The following is a 22056-nucleotide window of genomic DNA, read 5'->3' as shown; positions in this document are numbered from 1 at the left end:
GATAGGCTGATGATCTTCTGAAATTTTTCAGTGCTCTCTAGTAGCCGGTAGCTATTTGCAATGTGATCTTGAGTGCCTTTTCCTTTTCAAAATCCATCTTGAATATCAGGCATTTCTTGCTCCATCTAAGGTAAAAAAAGCCCTTCCCCCCCCCAACACCTTAAGCATCATTTTGCTTGCATGAGAAATTAAATCATTGGACCTAGATTGATTGATTTCCTTAATTTATATCCTGCTCTCATTAGTGCCTCAGCACTAGTTTGGGCGATTACAACAAATACAAAAGAAACAGTGATTAAAATTAAAAACAAGTAAAAGCAGAGTGCAAATAACCGTTAAAAGCAGATGATGCAGGAGCAATCATGTAAAAACCAGAGCAAACAGAAGTAGGGGGGAAAAAAAGGAATGAGCGATCAACTAAGTTTGTTGTGCAAAGTCTTGCTGAAAAGCTACGTCTTTTGTTGCCTCCTAAATGTCCACAGGGAAAGGACTAGGGGAAACTCCTCCAGAAGGTGGTTCCACAAGGTTGGAGCGACCATGAAGAAGGCCCTACCTCTTGCAGAAGATTTACGGGCATCCCTCAGGGTGGCCACCCAGAGGAATATCAACTAAGAGGATCTTGTGGGTCAAGCAGGTGACATTAAGAAAAGTCGCTCTGACAAGTAACACAGGCTAAAACCATGGAGAGCTTTGTACATGAGTATTAAAACCTTGAACCTGATTGTAACGGACAACCAGTGAAGGCGAGCCAGCACCAGAGTGATATGGTTAATTTTGCTCACACCCACCAACAGTCTGGGTACCACATTCTGGATCCGTTGCAGTCTCCGGATCAGGCCCAAGAGAAGCTCCACATAGAGAACATTGCAGTAGTCAATCCAAGAGAGGACCAAGACCTGTACAAAAGTCCCACGAGAGCTCTCATTTAGGTAGGGGAGGAGTTGGGCCATTAACCTAAGCTGGTTAGAGGCTGATCTGGACACGACTATAGTTACTGCACCCCCTGGCATCTCCTTTATTGGGGATTGGAATGCATATTCAGCAAAAAAAAAAAAAAAAAAAAAAAAAAAAAAAAAAAAAAAAAGCAGAAAAAGACCATTTAATTTTAAATCTGCAACCATGAGCACACCTTTTGGAGTTTAACCAATATAACATTATTGGCCCCCCCTTCTCTTACCCATCTTACATATCCCGACCATTTCTTTCTTATCTCTAATGTTTTTTCTTCCCATACCTTATCCTGTGTCAAAATCGACAGTATGTCTGATTGAATCCATTCATATAAGTACCAATTCCATCTTTCCAAAGTCCATTTTGATGCATCTTTCCACCCATAAGCTTTCAGGGAAGGTTTCACTTCACTTTCTAGAACTGCATGTTCTTCATCGTAGGATTCTTCTTCAAAGGAGTCTGTCATGCTTTTGGCCCTTCTGTGTAAGTCTTCAGTATATTGTTTCCACCTTCTCTTTATTTTCTCCTGGTCAGACAGTGTGCTTCCCTGTTGGTCATTCAGCACTCCTAACCTATATTTGCATTTCCCTTTGATTTCTTGGATTTTCAAGAAGAGATATTTTGTTTTTTTCTCTTTTGTTGTCCTCTATTTTTTTTGCATTGGTTGTTTTTGCTTCTCTGACAGTCATGGGAAAATTGCATTCAGGGATCTGACCCGGCTTCTGTCACCTTTTAATTTTGGTTTTCACCTGCCCTCTGCAATTTTAAGTGTTTCTTCTGTCATCCATTTAGATTTCTCTTTTCTTTTTACTGCAGGAGTTGTCTTTTTTTTCTTTTCCCCCTGATAATATTGTTGGTTTCACTCCACAGTTCTTCTGGTTCAGAGTCAACAGAGTTTAGTAGCGAGTTTAGTAATCTATTCATGTTACCCTCCATGATTTTGGCCAATTGTCTTTCAAAGCTAGGTAAAGGTAAATGGACTTAACATTTAGTTCTGTTGTGTCTGACTCTAGGGGGCGGTGCTCATCCCTATTTCCAAGCCATAGAGTCAGCATTTCTCCACAGACAGTTTCCTTGGTCACCTGGCCAGCGTGACTAGACACAGAATGCCATTACCTTCCCACCATGGTGGTACCTATTTATCTACTTGCATTTTTACATGCTTTCGAACTGCTAGCGTGGAAGGAGCTGGGACAAGCGACGAGAGCTCACTCTGTTGCATGGATTCGATCTTACAACTGCTGAAGCACAGAGGCTTCTGCGGTTTAACCCACAGCACCACCACATCCCATCACTTTCAAAACTATTCAGCTACAATTTGGACAGCACTCAGTAGGGATGGCATATCATTCAGCTCCTAGGGAACAATGTTTGTTCATTCACTTCACTGACTGCTTTCACTGATTACCCCATAATTTCAAGAAATGACATGCTGCTATTGATTAAAGGCTTATTTTTTGCCAATTTTGGAATACATGTGATTTCATTACACTGTGTATCAGCTGCATGAACCACTGATACCAAAGGAAGTCTTTATTTAGTGGTGATTTGCTGCTGATGCTCTCATTCTGCATGTGCAATAGGATTTTAGTCAATAAGCATGTATTTCAAATATTTCTGTTTTTAAACACTTGCACATGTAAGACCACAATTCCATGCTATAAATAGAACTCAGAGCACAGTACAATGTGCATGCACCAAGAATATTTATTTAATCTTAAGGTAGCTATTTTGTGCCAGCTGTCTAGTCTTTCTTGCATGGCTATGCACGAACCTGTCCTTTCAACCGTATTTTGAAGTATTTATATATGTCAACACAATTTCATTTTTGGCTTTTAACTGCATTTCTTGAGTTGTTTGCCTTCTCGACAACATACATAATTTCATGAGTCACACATCCATCACAATAATCTATTGTCCAAACTGAAAATAAACCTCCCAATAATTAACCTTTTCTACTAGGGATGATATTCCAATGCCTCAGTCATGCCTTGATTGCCAATTATTCATCCTGTTGCAGCCCTACCTTTTCCTTTTTGAATGGGAGCCACTAGAAATATTCTACTAGCTTTGATTCTTTTTATTTAATGTTTGTTATAAAGCTGCGTTTAAGAATAGGACCCTCCCAAGGAAGCATGCTAGATAAGAATATAGACCTCAATCAGAGTTGTGATGCATGGAACCTATAAAGAAAATAAATACTATTTACCTTCCTGGTTAAGCAAATCTTAGTAATTTAATTTTAATCCTCTTGAGTTTAACACTGTGTACTTAAAATGGGTGCCTAATCCCCTGAAGGACCAATAAAAGCTTATTCTGAGAGGGAAAAATGAAGGTAGACATATTATTTGGCTTGCAAATTTAATAACATAATTAAGTAGTGTACAATGACAAATATTACAAAAATCCTTAATAGGTATAAGAAAAGAAAACTACAGCTTTAAATAACAACTTCTGTAAAACAGGTTTGTGTCATGCCCAGGTACTCCCCACTTTAAGGCAGTTCCATTCTTGACAATGTTTGAGCAACACAGAATACAAAAGAATTTACATCAGATAACTTACATTGGCCCCATTACTGGAGCTGCACCATTTCTCAGAATATAAAACACGTTTTAAAAAACGCATTCTGGAAAAGGCGATTGTTACCTTAGCAACAGCAGCAGTAGAATGGAAAGACAGTATTGCAGCTTCCACTTTGTGACTGCTGAATATTTCCATGTACAGTGAAGAAGCCCTTACATTTCATTCTAAAAGTCTGGGGTTTCAATGACACGTTATTTCTTAACACTGCTACAGATTTTACAAATGGTTTAAAAAGTATTCTGTTTTTAATAAAATGTGTAGACTGTGATGAAATGTGAGACATAAGGGGAATAGTCTAAATTTCAATTTTTCTGACCCAATTTAAAAATGGAGTCTGTAGAGGTCAGAGAAACTGATTATGTTTCTCTGCAAACTCTGTAAAGGGCAGGTGAAAATAGACAGGGCTTTGGTTTTCCTGCACAAAATCCAGGCGCTGTTTTTCTATTAAACTGTGAGCAGAAAACTATCCGGATTAACAAGTAACAAGTAATTAGGTTTACTAAGAAGGAGCTACAAATATAAATTACTTATGGCCTATAAGCCTTGCCCTCCTGGAAAGGCCCATGAGTTAGGTTTGTTAAGGGAAGATTGTATTTCATTCTTAACACTGAATTATTCTATTTTTAAAAGAACAAACAAAGGAGGCACACACAGACATACACAAAATCTTACTAAACTCAGCCTATCGCCAAAATAGGTATACTTGAAAAGGCATGATCCACAACCAACTTCTCCTGAGCAAGGGTCATGCAAATAACATGATGCTCCTGCACATTCCTCCTCCCACTTGGAACAAATGCAGGCTGGAGAGAAGTTCCGAGTAGATGATGTTTACATGGTTGACAACAGAAAAGTACTGAGCCTGCGAAACAAATTCCTTAGTAAAAAGACACAGGAAATATAAAACAAGTGCAAAGATGAAGAAGGTGCAACTCTTAAGAAAATAGGTATGGTCAATCATAGGATTGCTGAATGTAAAACAAGCACATTGTTTCTGAAAACTTTAAACAACAACAACAAAACCAGAACCAAAATCTGAGGAAGTTCATACAGAACAAGCCAATCTATAGGGCTGTGTGCACCCACGCTCAGAATCATGAAAGAACCCAACAATTAAGATAATTCTTCCCATATCTTCCCCATGCCACCTCAAATCTTTGGACACTAGGAGAATGGTATCTAAAGATGGGATGACGTGTAAATGAAAACTGAATGCTTTTCAAGGGTGGCAGAGACACCTGGCAGTTTGATGACTTTCTAGAGCCAGGTAAGAGCCTTTGATTGCACAAGACACTTTTTAAAAACTCTAGTTCAACTCACTTGATACTGTGATATGGGCTCTGACTGTTTTGTTCACAGTATCATCTTTTTTGTCATCTTTACATTATTATCAGCTATTCTACATTCCTCCCCATGAAGCAGAACTGAAAAGTTCCATGTAGCAAGTGGCTGCAAACAAGTACCACACCATACTGAACAGCCCCAGCAATACCATGATCCAGTTCTTAGCCAATCTCAGCTTGAAACTTTTGCCATGACAGACTAATTTCTGGCTAAAACAAGCTTACAAACAGACAAAGTGATGTTAGGGGATCTGATAATAAGATTTTCTGATTTGGTAGGGCTGGCATCATATGAAAGGTTTGCAGCCCTTAATTCTGAGAATTCTTAAAATTAGGGAGTCCAGGCCTTAGGAAATTATGTATTGCCTTTCTCTTTATGTAACAGATTCAGTTTACGTCATGGTTGTTCCCCTCTATAAGTGCCTTTCTCATTCCAATTTCTCAAATCTAGGATCTGCCTTCTGCTAGTAGAAGGGCTCAATCCAATTTTCAAGACTCTCCCCTTCTCACAGTTACTACATTCAGCAGCATCTCCTGACCTTCGGTGTGTGTGTGTGTGCAACACTTTGAGCAGCCAGGAATTGCTGTTCTGGGAAGAAGGAGGCAAAGAAGTCACCTCCTGACAGCCCAGTTGCATGTATGTAAATCTAGTTTTGTCTTTTTTTCCACTGTAATTAAGTTATTTGGTTATACATTTGAAATTTATAGCAGTATCCCCCAACTTCATGCTGACCTACAACATCATCGTGTTCAGGATGATCAAAGTTGTTATCCAAAATACCTGGAATGAAGCTAAGGAAAGATTATTTAGTGTTTTATATACTTTCTGAAGATCCTCTCCAAATTGGCTACTTGCAATCATGTTGTCTACTTTGGATTTCTTTGGTGAGAACCTATTCACTTGAAGTAACTACTGTACTAGGGAACAAAGCTTGGAAAAGTTAAATTTTTGAACTACGATATTAAGAATTCCCCAGCCAGTATATGCAGTGATAGTAGTCCAAAAAGCAACCTCCTGGCTCTGCATATCAGCTTCATGTATCTTATGCCATATACACACTGCTAGAGCTGGGTAAGAAGTAGATATGTGTGAGTTACACAACATAATCTGTTGTCTAACAGCTGAGTAAGTGAATTTATTCTATGAAATTCACATGCCTAATATCAACTTTCTCCTGTTACAACCAGATTAAAATTAAGGAGAGCCTCACACTGCCAAAATTATATGTTTAACCTTTATTCTGGCAAAACCTCAAATATAGTTGTATTAGGCATTCATGCAAATTGATGGGCAGAAATTATTAGGGTAACAATCTTATCTTCCCGTTCAGATGGCAGATGTGCAGAACAAATTGTAGGATGCAGCTAGAGAGACACTGCAACAATATTGCAAATAGTCCCTCTGGAATGGTAGGTAAAAGCCTAGGATAAAAAATCCTAGGAAAGTGGTACTGTATCAGTGCTGGTGCTAACAGTTTGATCTGTTATTGCTTGGGCAGGAACACACTTTGAAGTATGTGAACATAGGTAGTGGCTCCAATTCTGTACACACTTGCAACATTACTTGTGAATAGACTGAATGGGAGAAAAGTGATCACTGATAAGGTTAAAAATACTTGTGTGTTAGGTGTTTACAGAGCCACACAAATTTTTAATCTATGATGTTAAATGGTTGAGTTTGATGTTGAGGAAATACTTAAACATTTGGTAGCTTGCAAGAATATACACTTTAAAATGTAATACATACTGGGAAAACATGTACACTTCCAAGGATTAACCAAAGCTATTTTCTTGTGCTCTTTGCAAGAGATAAAGACAACAAATGCATACAAATACTTTAAAAGTACCAACATTAATGCATATAAAATTATAAATGAACAAAACCAGGGTTTCTTATTACTAAGAACCTTAATAAAAGGAATGCTGACTCTGGCCTTTTTCGCATTGGTCTTTCCCCATCGAACTTTTGTCTAAACCATAATCAGCCACGACCAAATATATATATATATATTAAAATACAAAATATTTTATGAAACACATTTTTATTCAGAAAATGCTGAAAACACAAACTGATTGTGCTGGACAAAGAAAGTTTTAGAAATATTTCTTTCATAATTTTCTTGCCAAATTCTTTTTTTGGAAAATGTATTATTTCTTGTGGAGAAAATACATTAAAAGGGTGAATTAACATGGAGTGTGGATTAAACTGTTCAGTTACGTTTTCAGGTACCTAAATCATTTCTTCCCAATACAGTATATGCATCAAAATAATCAGCAGAGTCTCATTTTGCAAAGAACACCACCATGCAAATAATGCAAACCCAATAAGGTTGTGAAGTGCCAATAAATTTGCAGGACTCTTTTTTTTTGTTTTGTACCTGTATTTACAACAAATCCCACAAGAAACTACAGCCGTCTTCCATTTCAGATTTACAGAACTAAATATTAGCAGAAGCAGTAAGCAATCAGTGACTATGTTCACAAAGGAATGAAGAAAGCAGTAACTGAGTTCCTGGAGTAATTCTTGAGGTCACACAACCCTTGGTCCTTAGGAGAGATGAAAATTGTCCTTTATTCAGTAGATCTTAACAGTGCAATGTGCAATATAGTTTGTCTTTTTTTAAAAAAAATCAGCAGGAGATGCCAGTACAGTTCCTTGATTCAAGGAAAGATGTATATTTCTTGACTGCTCTATTCGTGTAGACCTGTAAAAACTTTGAATTTAAAATAAAAAACAAAACAAAAAACCCACAGTTCCTATAGCCGGATGCCTGGTTACTTCAGAAATAAAGGCTTCATACTGAAATACTGAAGGACACTTTTCTCTCTGTGTTTAAGTGAAAAGCAGAAAGAGAAGAAAGAAAATGTAAGATAAGTATAAAAGATTCAGAAGAGATATCAAATGTAAAGTTACTACAAGAGCTATCGGGATACAGCAGATATGATTTAAGCAATGATAAGAAGAAAGGGGACAGAATGCCAAGACCAAATATAGCGGCATCCTCTAGGCACCAGAGTGATCCTGAGTATCATTACTCAGAAGCAACTCCCAGTGTATTCACTGCCTCTTCTTCTGAAGCAATTGTGTATAGGATTCCCCCCCAGATCTTTCACTCTTTTTGCATAATGTTTACCAGTCACAGAGTTGTACATATGCCACAGCTTTGTGAAAGTATATAAAAAACACAAGTGGTGGTAGTGTGGGGAAAATTCTGCTTCTTGAATTTTTTTTTTTAAATTCAAGTCTCTAGTCCCTAGAATGAAAACACAGATGTTTGAAAATATGTTTCTCAGGACCTGTGGAAGGATATTTGAATATACGCAGCAATCAGGAAATGCCCTGCTATGTTTATGCTCCACACCATATCTAGCAAGAGCAGAAGAAATTGTGCAAAACAATAACAATGTGTGCCACATAAACATTTTGTTTAATGTAGCCATTTTTAAAATCCAAGTTTTTTTTGGCACATAATCTGTATTAACTGGGCATGATAACTGCAGAGTACCTGAAACCCTATTTATGTATCATTTTCTCATTTTAAACATAACAACCATTCTCATATTTTCTTCTTCTTATAATACTTAAATCAAATCCCATGGAAATGGCCTATTGAAATCTTTGGGTAACCCAAAACAGCTGCTTCTTTAGGCACAAAGGTAAACAAGAGCTGTCTACGCATTACAGCTATAAAGTCACAGGGGAGACACAAAGCAAATAAGAATAAAACAATTGTAACTTGCTCATGTATACACTGCAATTATAGCGAAAGAGCAGTTTTGTTTTTTAAAATGAACACTCCTTGCCCAGACAAGAGAAAATTATGTGTCACACTCTGTTTTGGCTTGAGTAGTAAGCAAGATAAGTAGTCATTTGATGCAAACGATACTGACAACTGTTAATGCACTATGCACTTGTCCTCATTTGCAAATGTTAGTTTATTTTTCCCCTCTGTAAATGAAAACAATCTCATTTACGTTTTGGGCAGAAAACTCACCACTTGGCCCACATCTCATGTAGTGGGGGTAACAGAATTAGGAGCTTTGTTGCTCCCTAGACCTGCTTTTTGAATTTCTGTTTTCTGGTTTTGCTTCCACATCTGCAGAAGAAAAGCATTTCATGTTACTTGTTTAGCAGGAAAAGAAAAATGTCCTCACATTGTAATATACAGCCATCACTAGTAGGAAGTGAACAAAAAAGAAGAGGCTAAAAGAATGCAGAACATGACTGCCAGTTCTACAAATTTATCCTGTTAATCCTGTTTTCTTCCTGTCATTCTTTTAACATTACCAACAATATATAATCCAGGAGACAAAAATTCTTATTACTAAAGAGTGAAACAGTGTAAATTTATACAACTGTGCTTAACTGCATCAACAGATAATGTGCACACGACTGATTCACCCTATAAAGCAGAACATTATCCTTGCATGCAATAAAATGGAACATGCAAAATGTAATTATCTGAAATCAGTTATTCGCCAAGAAAAGCAAAGTTTCGAGCAAGCCTTTCCCTGCAAGCAAGACAATTGTCCAAGCTAACAGCAGAAAAATTAATGCAATGACTCATGCGTCTCCTGGGACAGCGGGCATGTATTTAGGTTTGTGACTTTGGAATTAATAGAATAAAAAATATATATAGTGTGGACATAAACTGAAAGGTTCAGAAGGAACTGGGTGCAATCAGATGGGCATTAAGTCTGCTGCAGGGATGGGCTGGTTTGCTCTTTTTTTCCGGTGATCACACACATAATTCTTGGAGCAAACCAGCCCATCCCCAAAACGTTCTTACCCATAACTTTCCTGGCCCTGTCAGAGGCTTTTTTTTTGGTGCAGGTAAGATAAGGTTTGTTTCCAATACATGGAATGAACCAAAGCGGGGTTGAGACTGTTAAGGCTCATTCCCAATTCCCTATATCGTGAAGTGGCCTAAGAAGATTGCTGCTTCAGAAAGAAAGTTCTTTGTTAAAAAATAGTAAGTGATGCAGTGCATCAGCACTGCCTAAATACAGTAAAAAAAAATTCACTTCCTCTGCCCCCCTTGCAGACCACAGGAAGTGTTTAATTTATGGGAAATTCCCAACAGGAGGAGCTGAACCAAACAGAATCGCATGAGGTCCATTATGCCATTTTGATCTGAAGATCACACCAAATGGCATACCAGACCTCCATCCATTCCCAACTGACCCACAAAAGAGCCTGTGTAGACAAGCCATGTGTATTTGCTTTGGCACACACCCAGAACTACCTCAATTATTTACCAGTCCTTCTTTTGCAACTTTTTAGTGGTGTGGCTGAATGATATAGAACAGCGTGCTCCACTCTCATCTCCTCTTCAATATCCCTAGATAACAAAGCCTGTCTCTGTTGCCTGAGAATTGTGTATACTCTTGTCCACCAGTATCTGGAGAGAGTCAGGTTTGGGAAGGCTGGCTTACAACATGGATGTGTGGTGAACAAATAAATAATCTATTCTTTGTACAGTATAGCTAACTGCAACACAGATGTATCTCCATGTCAGCTGGCCCTTTGAGAAACCTTTCAAAAGTCGAACTAACCAATAGAACAGCACATGCACAGTGGAAGAAATGGATGTCTGTAGAAGTAAAAGTTAATCTGATTTTTTAAAAGGAAAAGATTTTTTTAAAAAGTGGATGTCACTGATACAGAGATAGGTTGTCGACATTTGAAAGTTTGTGTTTATTTTGTGTTAAAAATGATTAAAGGGCATCTAGAAAAGGTTGCCATGAAAATGAAAGTACATTTAAAAGTATGGCTTGGAACTATGGTTTACAATACATTTCTAAACAATCAGCTGCTGTTCAAAACAACACAAATTTCCAGCTAATCATGAGAAGAAGGTCAATTATATGATAATAGTGCTTTGAAGAATTTCATTCATGTCTGCCAGTTTACCGTGGAAGTAACTAAAGGATGTGATAGTGTAATGAGTTGAATGGAGTTGTTCATATAAAAATGATGTTTGCCAGTCCAATGGTACAGTGGGGGTGGGGGATCACTTGGGTCCCCCTTCCCTCCTCTTCCTAGGCCCAGGCCAGATAAAAAGGCAAGGTGGGCCAGATGTGGCCCGTGAGCCATAGTTTTGAGACCTCTGGTCTAAACTTTTAGAATTACAGGTTACTGAAGTTCTAAAAGCTTTCAAAAATCGATAATCAAAACAATAACATAAATGTAAATAATGACAGCTAGTCAAATATGAAATTGCAGACTTCTAGAATTAGAAAGATTGTGGGTACAATATATTTTTTCATTAATTTTCTTTTGCTGGACTTCTAGGACAGAATGCTTACAGACAGGAAGGAAGTGAATACAACTTAAAGAATTATAAATATGTGGAGATAGGATACACAAAGCATTAATCACATCTCCACACCACTTCGGGCACCAGACATCAAAGAACAACAGTCATGTTGCAGCACAAGTTTCATTTCCAGATGGTGATAATAACAATCAACAGGATTTTCCGCCATAGACTATTTATATTGGCTGGGATGAGCATGTATTATTTTTCTCTGTGTTATTAATATGCTTAGAGATTAAGTATTGCATTTTAATTTAAATATTATTACTTTTTAATAGCTTTGATATTTTTCCATGCTTTTAGAGTAAGGCTAAGGATTATTTAAAGTGGTAATGCTTTTACTTTTCACTGATATGTTCTAGAGATGTATTCTCTGCCTTATTAGGCTCTTATACTTGTAGAATGTAACTTAAAACATTCTTTTTGAGATTTTCTTGTACTTTTGCTCCTGTATTGTGGATTCAAATACAACTTAAATTCTGCCTACAACATAAGTTCAGTCGTCGTACTATTCTTAAGTTTTGTATTTGAAAGTCTGCAACCTCATAAGTTTCATAAGACATTTGGATGGCATTTACACTTGTAGCTTTTCACAAGTTGCAAGGAAATATTTTTAAAGTATTTTTTCATACTATAAGACTTCTGTAATTTATCACTCTAAAGTATCCTGTACATATGGAACATAGAATATATATATATATATATATATATATATATATATATATATATATATATATATATATATATATATATATATATATATATAAAAAGCTTGTAGAATTCAAAAAGTCGATGTTGCCTGAAATTATTGCAACAATAATAAGACTTCCATCTTGATATCCACGTAAATATTGATATGATTGTTTGATTTCATTCCCAGCAGGAATTCATCCCAATAAATGGACATAGGCTTATGCTTTTTTTTCCTGAGAGATGTATAAAATTTTGTAGGACTTCTAGAGATGGTCATGCATCAGTTATCTGATCTGACAAGCCCAGGTTGGCAGTGAAACAAGTAAGACCACTAATATTGTATTCTGATAAGGAAGAAGGAAGAGCAAAGATTACAGCAGTACTACTGAGAGAAACAAAGTCATCATGATGGACATCACATACTCAGTGGTAGTTGCCAGTGGCATTGTACTAGTTGGTCATAAGGTGACATTAAAATTTACTGTGTTGAAAGTTACTCAATAGAGGCTACATAAAATGTGGTCTTATCTTTGATAAAAATGAGGTCCATAACGCAATTCGATGGTGTAAATTGGAAAGGACTGTCATAGGATTCCAAGAATGAAAATGTAAAACAGACAATAAGTGTCTGTATGGATTATTGTTTGGGATTCCCAATATACAATAGCAGTAGTAAGAAGTAGCAATCACAATACAAGAAGAGAATTCTTAAGCCCCAGGCGGCATAGTGAAAAGCTTGAAGAGTGAGTGTGAAAGGGAGAATAAATGTAATAGTTCCTAAAGTTAGAACGGAAATATCAAAATAAGTGGTCCATTCCTCTGAGAAGATGATGATATGATATCAATAACTGTATCTTCCGAAGTGGATCCCTCAAGATTGGCTGAGAGGAAGTCACAGCAGATAATCTCATGGCACTAATTTATCCCCCATTATCATATTTTCATCATCTTTAGGTTCTATTGAATTCAAAGTACAGTATAAGTTTGTTTGGCCTATATTTATGTCCTTGATGAACAAGGTTGACCATCTTACCAGGTGCTGATGAAATTACCTTTGTAATGAGCTTGGGTTCCAATATTATAGTAATATTAATAGCTACACTTGCCTAACTCTAACAGAGGATGGTCATAGCTTGGATAGGGAATATCACCATAAAATCCAAGAATGCTCCTTGCTCAGCAGGGATGACTCAGCCATTACTAATGATATGGACAAAAATTGAGATAGAACAGAGCTATATAGCTTACTGCTTTGATGTTTACTATCAAAAGTGCCTGGTCCCACAATCTTGCCGAGAACAAGCAACTCTGGTGCACTTGCCTGGCAAAATACTGTCAATGAAGTTATATATCCTCTATGTGGCCTTTACCAAGGTAGGGGAGGCATCTGTTGTTTTATGCCACAGGCATCCAGTTGGGAGCAACAAAGCAACCTCCCAATGTAGCTACCAAAAACAACAAGTGGAAAGAACTGTACTGGAGAAGGAGGTAGGTGAATATAGAAAAGGAAAAACTACAGAAGATCTTGTTCACACTCTTCTCAGATGAAGAAAAAGGTAAAATGGTTATAACATGCTACTGCACAACAATCATGAAGGAATGCAATAGAAAAGAGGGAAGAATAACCCTTGACCATATACTTTAAAAACTAACGGTAGACATCCCATCAAAATTTTATCATCTAGTTTTGCCAGCCTCTGAACTTTGCCAAAGCCAGTTGTCAAAATGCAAAATCAATGAAGAAGCAATAAATCTGGTCATCGTGTCTGGCTTAGTCATTTACGGCAGTATAATCCTGGGTTTTGGAAAACAGGAACTATGATAAGAAAAGTGAATTTGTATTTGTGAAAATAATTTTTTTTCATAGCGAACTCTTTCTCCTGCAAACACCTTTGAATTATTTGTACACAATCTAATTAAAATCCACTTTAAAAGTCACTAAAATATGTTGCCACTGAATTATGCAGGACTGAACAGGCTTATATGAAATGCTTATATAAAATATCTTATACAATATAAAATAGCATACATGCACACAATAAGGTTGATCCTTATAAGATCAACCTGGAGACAGGAAGAACATGTTCTTTAACATCAGTTATAAAATAGCTTGGTCACTCTTGAAATAAGTGAGTTCTTCCCGCAATAATGTACTGTATTCTCATTTCACTATTCTTGGGGAAAAAACCCTCTAGCCTCCATTTGAACTTTTTTGGTGCACTTCATAAGACTGACAACTAAAATGAACTATAACATTTCTAATTTTTCCTGGAAGTTCAAACTTTCAATATAGCTCAGTATTTTAAATACTGGCAGTAGCTCACCTCCTTTAAAGAAATCAAGGTGTTGACAGTTGTAGTACAGATTCAAGAAACTACACAACTACTGTAGTTTGATGCATGCTTGAGGTTGAAAACATTTCTCTTTAATAACAATTCCAAACTAGTTTTAAAGGTGAGGGGGCTCTTAAAAGCAGACTGTGTGATATGCACAAAGTTTTTTGTAATAATAATAATAATAATAATAATAATAATAATAATAATAATAATAATAATAATAATAATAATAATAATAATAATAATAATTATTATTATTATTATTATTATTATTATTATTATTATTATTATTATTATTATTATTATTATTATTATTATTATTATTATTATTATTATTATTATTATTATTATTATTTCTAACTAGGAATGCTTCCGGAAATACTTTCACCTCTGTGTTTGTATGTCCTAAACTTTTTTTGACTTAAAATTTTACTTACTGTTCAAGCATCTGACACAAATTATCCTGATTTTAAAGAAAACTTTCAGATGACTAAGACAGTTAATCTAGATGCATGGTATTATACTTCTTAAAAGCTCTCATTTCTAAGATTCTGTTTTCTGATTAGGAGACCAACATAGGAAGCTGCTTTATATTGGTCAGATCTTTTCGCCTGGTACTGTCTATAGTGACATGCAGCAGCTCTTCAGGTTTTCAGGCAGAAATATACCCAGACAGCCCACTGGTCCTGCCCCATTTCTTTACTATCTTAAGGGAAATTTCAAGGACAGCTGGTAATCTATCACAGTATTCCTCTGTACAATGCAAACAGTTTATACCCCAGTCCTGGGTATAAGCTAACTTTCTGGATTTGGGCTCAATTAAAACAAAATTTTTGTGCATTGTTCCTAACAAATTATCATAACACAGAACAGAAAAAAGGAATACTACCATTCTGTTTTAGTTTTTATTTTAATGAACTGTAAAAATTCAAATAAAGTTATGTATTGAAATCTGGATAATGAACTATAGACAAGACAATACATGATCATGAACATACATCAACCATGGGTTGGGAAAGCACAAAAAGGGGAAAGAGATGAAGAAGGTTGGCTGTTCTAATACAGCTACAGTATTACATTTGGGACTATATTTTTATAGCTCTAAAAGAACTACCATTTAGGCTTCTGAACCACAATGCCTTATGTATATGAACAATCATCCATATTTAGGGTGAAAACTATAGTTTATTTTGAATAATTTAGCTATGATATTTCTGGGATAGAATTTAGGCACATCATAAATAAACAGCAAGAAGAAATGCAGCATCCTTGCTGTACTTTTCCACTAGCAAAAGGGGTAAAAGACATTTTTACTCAAAGGCCTCAATCCAGCTAAAGTTCATCAGTAAAGCTTCAAGGCAATTTATTTGCGAAGGCTTTCATGGCCGGGATCTAATGGTTGTTGTGGGTTTTTTTAGGCTCTTAAAGGCAATCCTAATCTTATTTGGAAGAAAGTCCCAAGCAAGGAACTGGTGACCGCTTGCCTGTTAACATCCATCTCACATTAGATTTGTTAATTATTTACATCTGAGTTGCATTGTTTGTTTTAATAAGATCACAACTGACTTTAGATGGATTAGGCCTAATATGAATAATGATGCTGGGATACCTGAAAGGAAGAGAAACTGAAAAGGTTACGGTTACTGAAAGTTACCTGTTTTTTTGTGCTGTTTCTTGCACAACACCATGCAACTGGTTAGCATGCATCCAGCAATGTACATAAAATAAAATGTGTGTAACAAATAGAAAATAAAAATACAGACAGTTAGCTTGAATTAAGACTTTCAAAAGGCATGCATAAAATACAGTGTAGTTAATGGTTCATGCAAGCTTTGGCATGGTTACAATTTTATATTCAACATGCTAAGGAAAAAAGGTACATGAAAAACATGTACACTTAATTACTATTGTAGCTAGTAATGACTTAAATATGACCTAAAGAAGAGCTGTACAGATGTTTGGTTTTTGACTATAAGTCCCAGAATTCCCTGGAAATGTCAGTTGTCCAAAACCACAAATCTACACAGCTGTAGCCTAGTCAACATTAACAAGAACATCCATATTGTATAGGAGAGATTACTTAAAATTATATGCATTGATCATACACAACCATATTCATACCAAATAGTTTGAGTATCTTCAGAATCAAATAGGGAAGATTCACTCTCATTAGTGTTTGCATGGACAAGACTAATAAATTCACTAGTTTTCTGAGCCACCTCTATTTTTCCATCAGTGGATTTCTCATCTTCAGAAGACAGCTTGCTAAAGGTCTTATCGGTTGTTTTTAATAAATGCCTTTGGGGCAACCCACTAACATTGCTGACCAACTCAGTATTAAGTGCCAAAAATGGCCTGGACAAATGGACTGCAGATACTTTCCTGATAATAGTTGTTGATGTGTCTTCCTTAACACTGTACATATTATTACAAGAAAATCCTGTAGCAACAAAATTTGTCCCACCTGTCTTTGAATTCCTAAACTTCTCTGATTTACATGAAGACTCACTTAGTGAATTCATAGTACTCAAATCATTTTCTGACAAAGTAACTGTAGCATAAGGTATGTAATTAGAAACAGAGTACTGTTGTTGAGGTCTGTACTCACTAGAAGCTGATGCAACACTTCTGTCAGCTGTAGATGGTGCTGGGTCAATTGACACAGGCTGCCTAGTGTCCTTAGATAAAAAATCATGGATGCTTGTTCTCCGAGTAGTTCCTTCTGCTGTTGAGATCACACTGCTTGCACGAGGTAAAGTAGCATAAGGATTACAATCTTTTGATTGTCGTTGGGACTGCATACTTTCTTTAACAGACTTGGCCCTTCCTTTAGTGCCTGCTATAAGTGTTTTTGAAGAGTTTGAGAAGTTGGAGTCTTCCACTCTTTGTGAACTAGGCCTTCGAAGGTGCTCTTGTTTAGTCAACTTTCCATCAGAGAACTCCATTGTGGCTTTCACACTCTGTGATCTGGCAATACTAGTGCTCCCTGATGATTGTTTTCTTAGTTTCTCTCTTCCTGCTAATTCAGCATTTTCAGAGAAAATTTTCATTACTTCCTCTAATAGATTGTCTTGGCCTGAGGACCTGATCTGCAAAATATATCAAAATGTAATATAAGGTAAAACATTTTCATTATTTTTACAGCAAAGTCAGGGAAAACTATTAATGCATGTTTTAAGTTGTGGAAATGGTTAATATTTATAATACTACCCAGAACTAGCAGTTTAATATATGTGATGCATTTTTAACTCATCAAATTTATGTGTTCACAGAAATATACAGTCCTATATATTAACTGAAAATAAATGTTCCTACCTTGACAATTTGATTTCAGTGAATTGACGCAAGTAATATTTCTTCTCCAAGGCCACAAAGCTCAACCAATGATGGTCATTTCACTTTGAGATCTGCCCCACATTGTTCTCATTACCTAATTAAAAATTTCCTTAGAAATCTGAACATTATGTACAAGGCAGCATAAGCATGAAATCATTGTGTGAGCTTCCGGATTTGGAATTCTCAGTTGGGAGTCTCTGGAAAAAATCCAAGTCACAAAAAAGACTGCCTTTCCTTTTTTTAAAGGCTTGTTAAGAGCTATTAATTTGAGCATACATACAGATGTAAATCTTAATTCAGAAGAACTGGGGCATTTGCTAAAGCCTCCAAAACTGATACCACCCAGAACATTATCCCATTACCTATAGTAAACTTGGGAATTTTTTTGCTTCAAAAAGCAAGAACAGCATATGGCAATAAACCATTTCCAACCTGCCGTGATTATCTATCTGGTTTCATAAGGCTATTTTGTATGAAAGTAGGCAAACAGGAATCTTACATTCTGATTTTAAGACAAAGACAGAAATCACTTAATTATTTCACAAAGTACTCAGCATATTCTACTAACATATGGATATACGTCTCTGCAGTTAAAAAAATAAGATAACATTTATTTTAAGCTGAACATTGGCTAACAACTCTCCTCTATTTTCAATAACAAGGTATAAGGGAAGTCTGTTACAAGATAGTAGACATGTATTTAAGTGCAAACGACATACATTTCTGAGATAGGATATTTTAATATAACTTGGTACTGGCATGTATCCACACCCATTGATTTCCTTGATATATAAAAACAGAAGCAGCTGGAGAGGTTCCAACTTTGTTGGAAATTACAACAGGAAATTATTCAATAAGATTATAGGGTTGTGAAAAAGAGTGGTGAGGAGAAAAGATAGTGAAGACTAAACCAGACAGTTCTGAGAACAGTACACAATATTTCACTATGATTCAACTTAACATGGAGATAGGACGCTGTTCCAGTTCTACCTCAACAGAAAACCAGGATCTCTGCACAAAGCATGTAATGAACACACACATCAAAGCTGTTCAAAGTAAATGAAGAAAAACCCAGAGATTAAAACTTTTCTATTTACAGTTAGTTAATGCAAGCTATATATCCTTTATAGAATTGCTAAACAAACTTTTTCTATAGGAAAACCACATGGGGTTCTTTCTTTTGGGGAGAAAGGTGGCATAGAAACAAACAAACAAACAAATATTTAAAGTCTGAGTCTTGATTTTAATATTTAAAAAATGTAAGAAGTCTCCTCCATTGGGCACAAAATCACAGTACCTTGTAATCTAAATTAGTTCAACTTTATGTTCTGGCCTCCAAAGTTATGTTTCAACGTACCTCAGCTGAAGTAACTTTATTACTTTCTTCCAAAAACTGTTGTAGTGTTACCACCTCACTTCCAGGGGAGTCAGTCTTAATTCTGCATGTTCCTTGTTTATCCACTGTTTCTGATATTTTGTGATGGAGTACAGGGCTAGACCTGGTGTGACTTTTCAGATATTGGATGGGGCTGCTGCTGCTGGACCATGCTTCGTGATCATGAAGAAGACTAAATTCTCCACTGCTGTGGCTCTGAGGCCTACTTTGGTTATTAACTGCACCTGCTTTGAGAATAAACAGTATCGACAACTTCATTATGTTTGATAAGATAACTTACATACAATTTATCTAGTGCATTCTACTGCACTAATAGACACTTCAATATACCAAAGAGACAACAGAAGTAAGATGCTCAAACACCTACTGGGAAGGCATATGAAAAATACAGATACATTTCTTGTCTTACCTCTTATGGCTCATTAATGTACCATTTCATCTTTTTACTCCATTCCCCATCCCCCAATTTCACATTTTAATCATTTCTGTTAGCCATTAGTTTCTAGGACATTAGGTATATACAGATGTCTCCATGACACTAGCTCAAATTCAGGAATGAAGAACATGTTGAGAGTTATTATTACGATATAGGACAAAATTAAAAGATGGAATATTAATATGTTTTCAGGCCAATTAATAAATACTTTTGGTAGAAAGATTCCTTTAAAAGATTTCTGACCTAATGCCTCTTTTTAGTTTCTCATGAGTATGAACTGGAGGAGAAACATCACGTTCTATTCAAAGTGATGTTTGAAGAAATGTACCTTCTTTGTTATACTGAATTACATTTAATAAAAAACAAGAAGTGCATACTATACTATTGATTTAGTATCAATACTGTACAGCAACACCACATGTATTCCATAGCATAAATTTTTGCAAAGGATTCATTTGCACTGGAAAATGATGAATACTTTCTTATGGTCAACTAAGAAGATATCATACAAGAAAATAACCAAATGAAAAACAATTGAACAAGGCAATAGTAACTGGCTATATTTGGTCTTGCCTTTCACATAACTTTGTTTGCAACAGAAGACATGGCAGAACATCCTTGTTGGTATGTCTGAAGGCCTAGGACCAGAAAACACTGATATCTCCAACCAAATGTCAGTGTTGTATATTTAATTGGATCCCATTATCTCTAGCAAGATCAACCAATTCTCTCTCTCCTACAGCTCTCAAGACATACTAAAAACCTGGCAAGAGGTCTGAGAAACCATCTGGAGCAGGTGCATTGGTACCATGTAGCGCTCCAACTTGATTCTGAAAGGAAGTCTCTATTTTGACCAGCCTTTGCTGCTTAAACACACTGCTGAATTATGATCATAATGTATCCTCTTTATTCTACTTATATGGAAGGAATATATCTCTGGCAAAAACCTATTACTGTATATTCTTAACTTGCTTAGAGATGTACAGTTTATCTAGTTCATGCCGTTTCTGTGCTTTACTACATTTTTATTATTACATTTATTTCTATTTTATTGTTAAAAACAAATCTGTACAAATTACAATAGGAGAGATGCAATCAGTATCCAAATCTTACACAGGACGAAACCAAGGAGCAATGTATCTAGAGATTAAGTACTGTTATTGCTAAATATGCACACTGCAAAGAGTGATGCAATGCTGGTAGGAAAGTCTTCTGTGTCTGATGTCAATAATGTTATCTCATCCAAAAACAAATGTTATGACCACATTTTTAATTTTATATCTAACAATATATTTGTTTAGAGGTTTTAAATGATTTGGAAGTATTTTTTACTGATTACTGCAGGGAAATTGCCCCAGAGGGAGACCACAGCTGCGATACAAGGACATCTGCAAGCGAGATCTGAAGGCCTTAGGATTGGATTGATCAGCACATACATTAGGTATAAGTGACCTGTAGTGTTTAGTTTTTACTTCTTTTTTCTAATGGATTTATTCAAACATATAGCCCTCTTTATTTGATAGCTTCATTAAAGAAGAAAGAAAGATAAAAAGTTATCAAAGGGGAAAACATGCCACAATTTTTCCCCTCCCCACCAAAAAAATGGGAGAATGAAGCATGTGTCAGTTTGCCTAGAAGCATACCTTTGACTTCATGGAGTGAGGCATTATTATTGCTATTGCTAGTGGATGTTCTGCCACTATCAAGGCTGGCTGGTCTGGAAGCTGAATGAAAGAAATCAGTAAACAGCATGAAGCACATACCATAGCTGATGACCCTGTGCCTGATACAGTCTGCTCTAAGGCAAGTAATAATGCATGCTGGTACTGCACAAGCTGAACATGCCACGTCAAATTATGGCTTCTTATAGGTGAGAAAAAGATGATGTTTCCAGGTAGCTCAAGAGGATAATTTAGAAAAGGAAATCATAGGAGCAAGGCATATACAAAAATGAAGGAATGGAACAGAATGTTTAGAACTGAAACCCAATACATAACAGGAAGAACCAGGATTCTGGAATGGAATGGCATGCTAGCATGCAAAGAATCAGATGTGATGAAACCGCCTATGACAGATTTGATATGGAACTCTGCATGCTACAGAAATGCAACGAAAAGGAGGAGCAAAGGCGTCTCCACAGTTAATATTCTGTATTCCTATCAATACAGGTTCAGGGGCAGGGTTAATACGTGGTACACTAAAACACTGGGTTTTGCTGATTTACATAGGTGTTATTTAATTGTAACTCATTTTAGCCTTGTTTTTATAACTGTGCTAAAATTTGATACAGTAAAAAAACTTAATTTACAAGACTGATTTTTTTTCAAAAAATGTACTAAACCCATTGTTAATCTACAGTAAATCTAATGGAATGAAACAAAACTATAAGCATAGCTAAACAATTTGCACTAATTTCAATGGGTGTAATCTAAATAGGGTTAGTGCTAGATTTAGCTCAGCTTTCTTAGGGTAAAATTTCTGACTTGCTCTAATTCACTCAAGATTGATGCAGTGGTGTGGGGAGAACAATCTGGATGCTGTTCAAGTGTACTTCATACTCAACAGCTCGTTTTGTTCAGAGAAAAATGTGAGTGGAAAAAAGGGGGAAATCTCATACAATTAGATGAGATGCAACAGGGATGGAGTTGGAGAGAGAAAC

At 36.1% G+C, this 22056-nt stretch overlaps 1 protein-coding gene across 9 annotated transcripts in view; it reads right to left on the bottom strand.

Moving 5' to 3' along the window:
* Positions 1-3295: 3295 nt before the first annotated feature.
* The window catches only part of CCDC88A (coiled-coil and HOOK domain protein 88A), a 119475-nt gene continuing 100714 nt past the window's right edge, over positions 3296-22056 (bottom strand). For 4 of the 9 annotated variants that reach the window (XM_020808510.3, XM_072987232.2, XM_078382242.1 and 1 more), the window contains 6 exons: positions 21041-21121; positions 18923-19188; positions 16838-17318; positions 15884-15921; positions 8876-8977; positions 3296-7707 (listed from right to left, as the gene is read on the bottom strand). In XM_020808510.3, the coding sequence (XP_020664169.3) occupies positions 8891-8977; positions 15884-15921; positions 16838-17318; positions 18923-19188; positions 21041-21121 (953 nt within the window). In that variant the 3' untranslated portion in view covers positions 3296-7707; positions 8876-8890. Of the gene's footprint in view, positions 7708-8875; positions 8978-15120; positions 17319-18922; positions 19189-21040; positions 21122-22056 lie in introns of those variants that run through there. The other 5 variants (XM_020808511.3, XM_078382247.1, XM_078382244.1 and 2 more) reach the window with 2 other exon arrangements.

This window comes from Pogona vitticeps, chromosome 1, assembly GCF_051106095.1.
Source record: "Pogona vitticeps strain Pit_001003342236 chromosome 1, PviZW2.1, whole genome shotgun sequence".
Classification (NCBI taxonomy): domain Eukaryota; kingdom Metazoa; phylum Chordata; class Lepidosauria; order Squamata; family Agamidae; genus Pogona; species Pogona vitticeps.
Note: the sequence above shows the minus strand (reverse complement) of the source record. Positions and strands in the feature narration are given on the sequence as shown.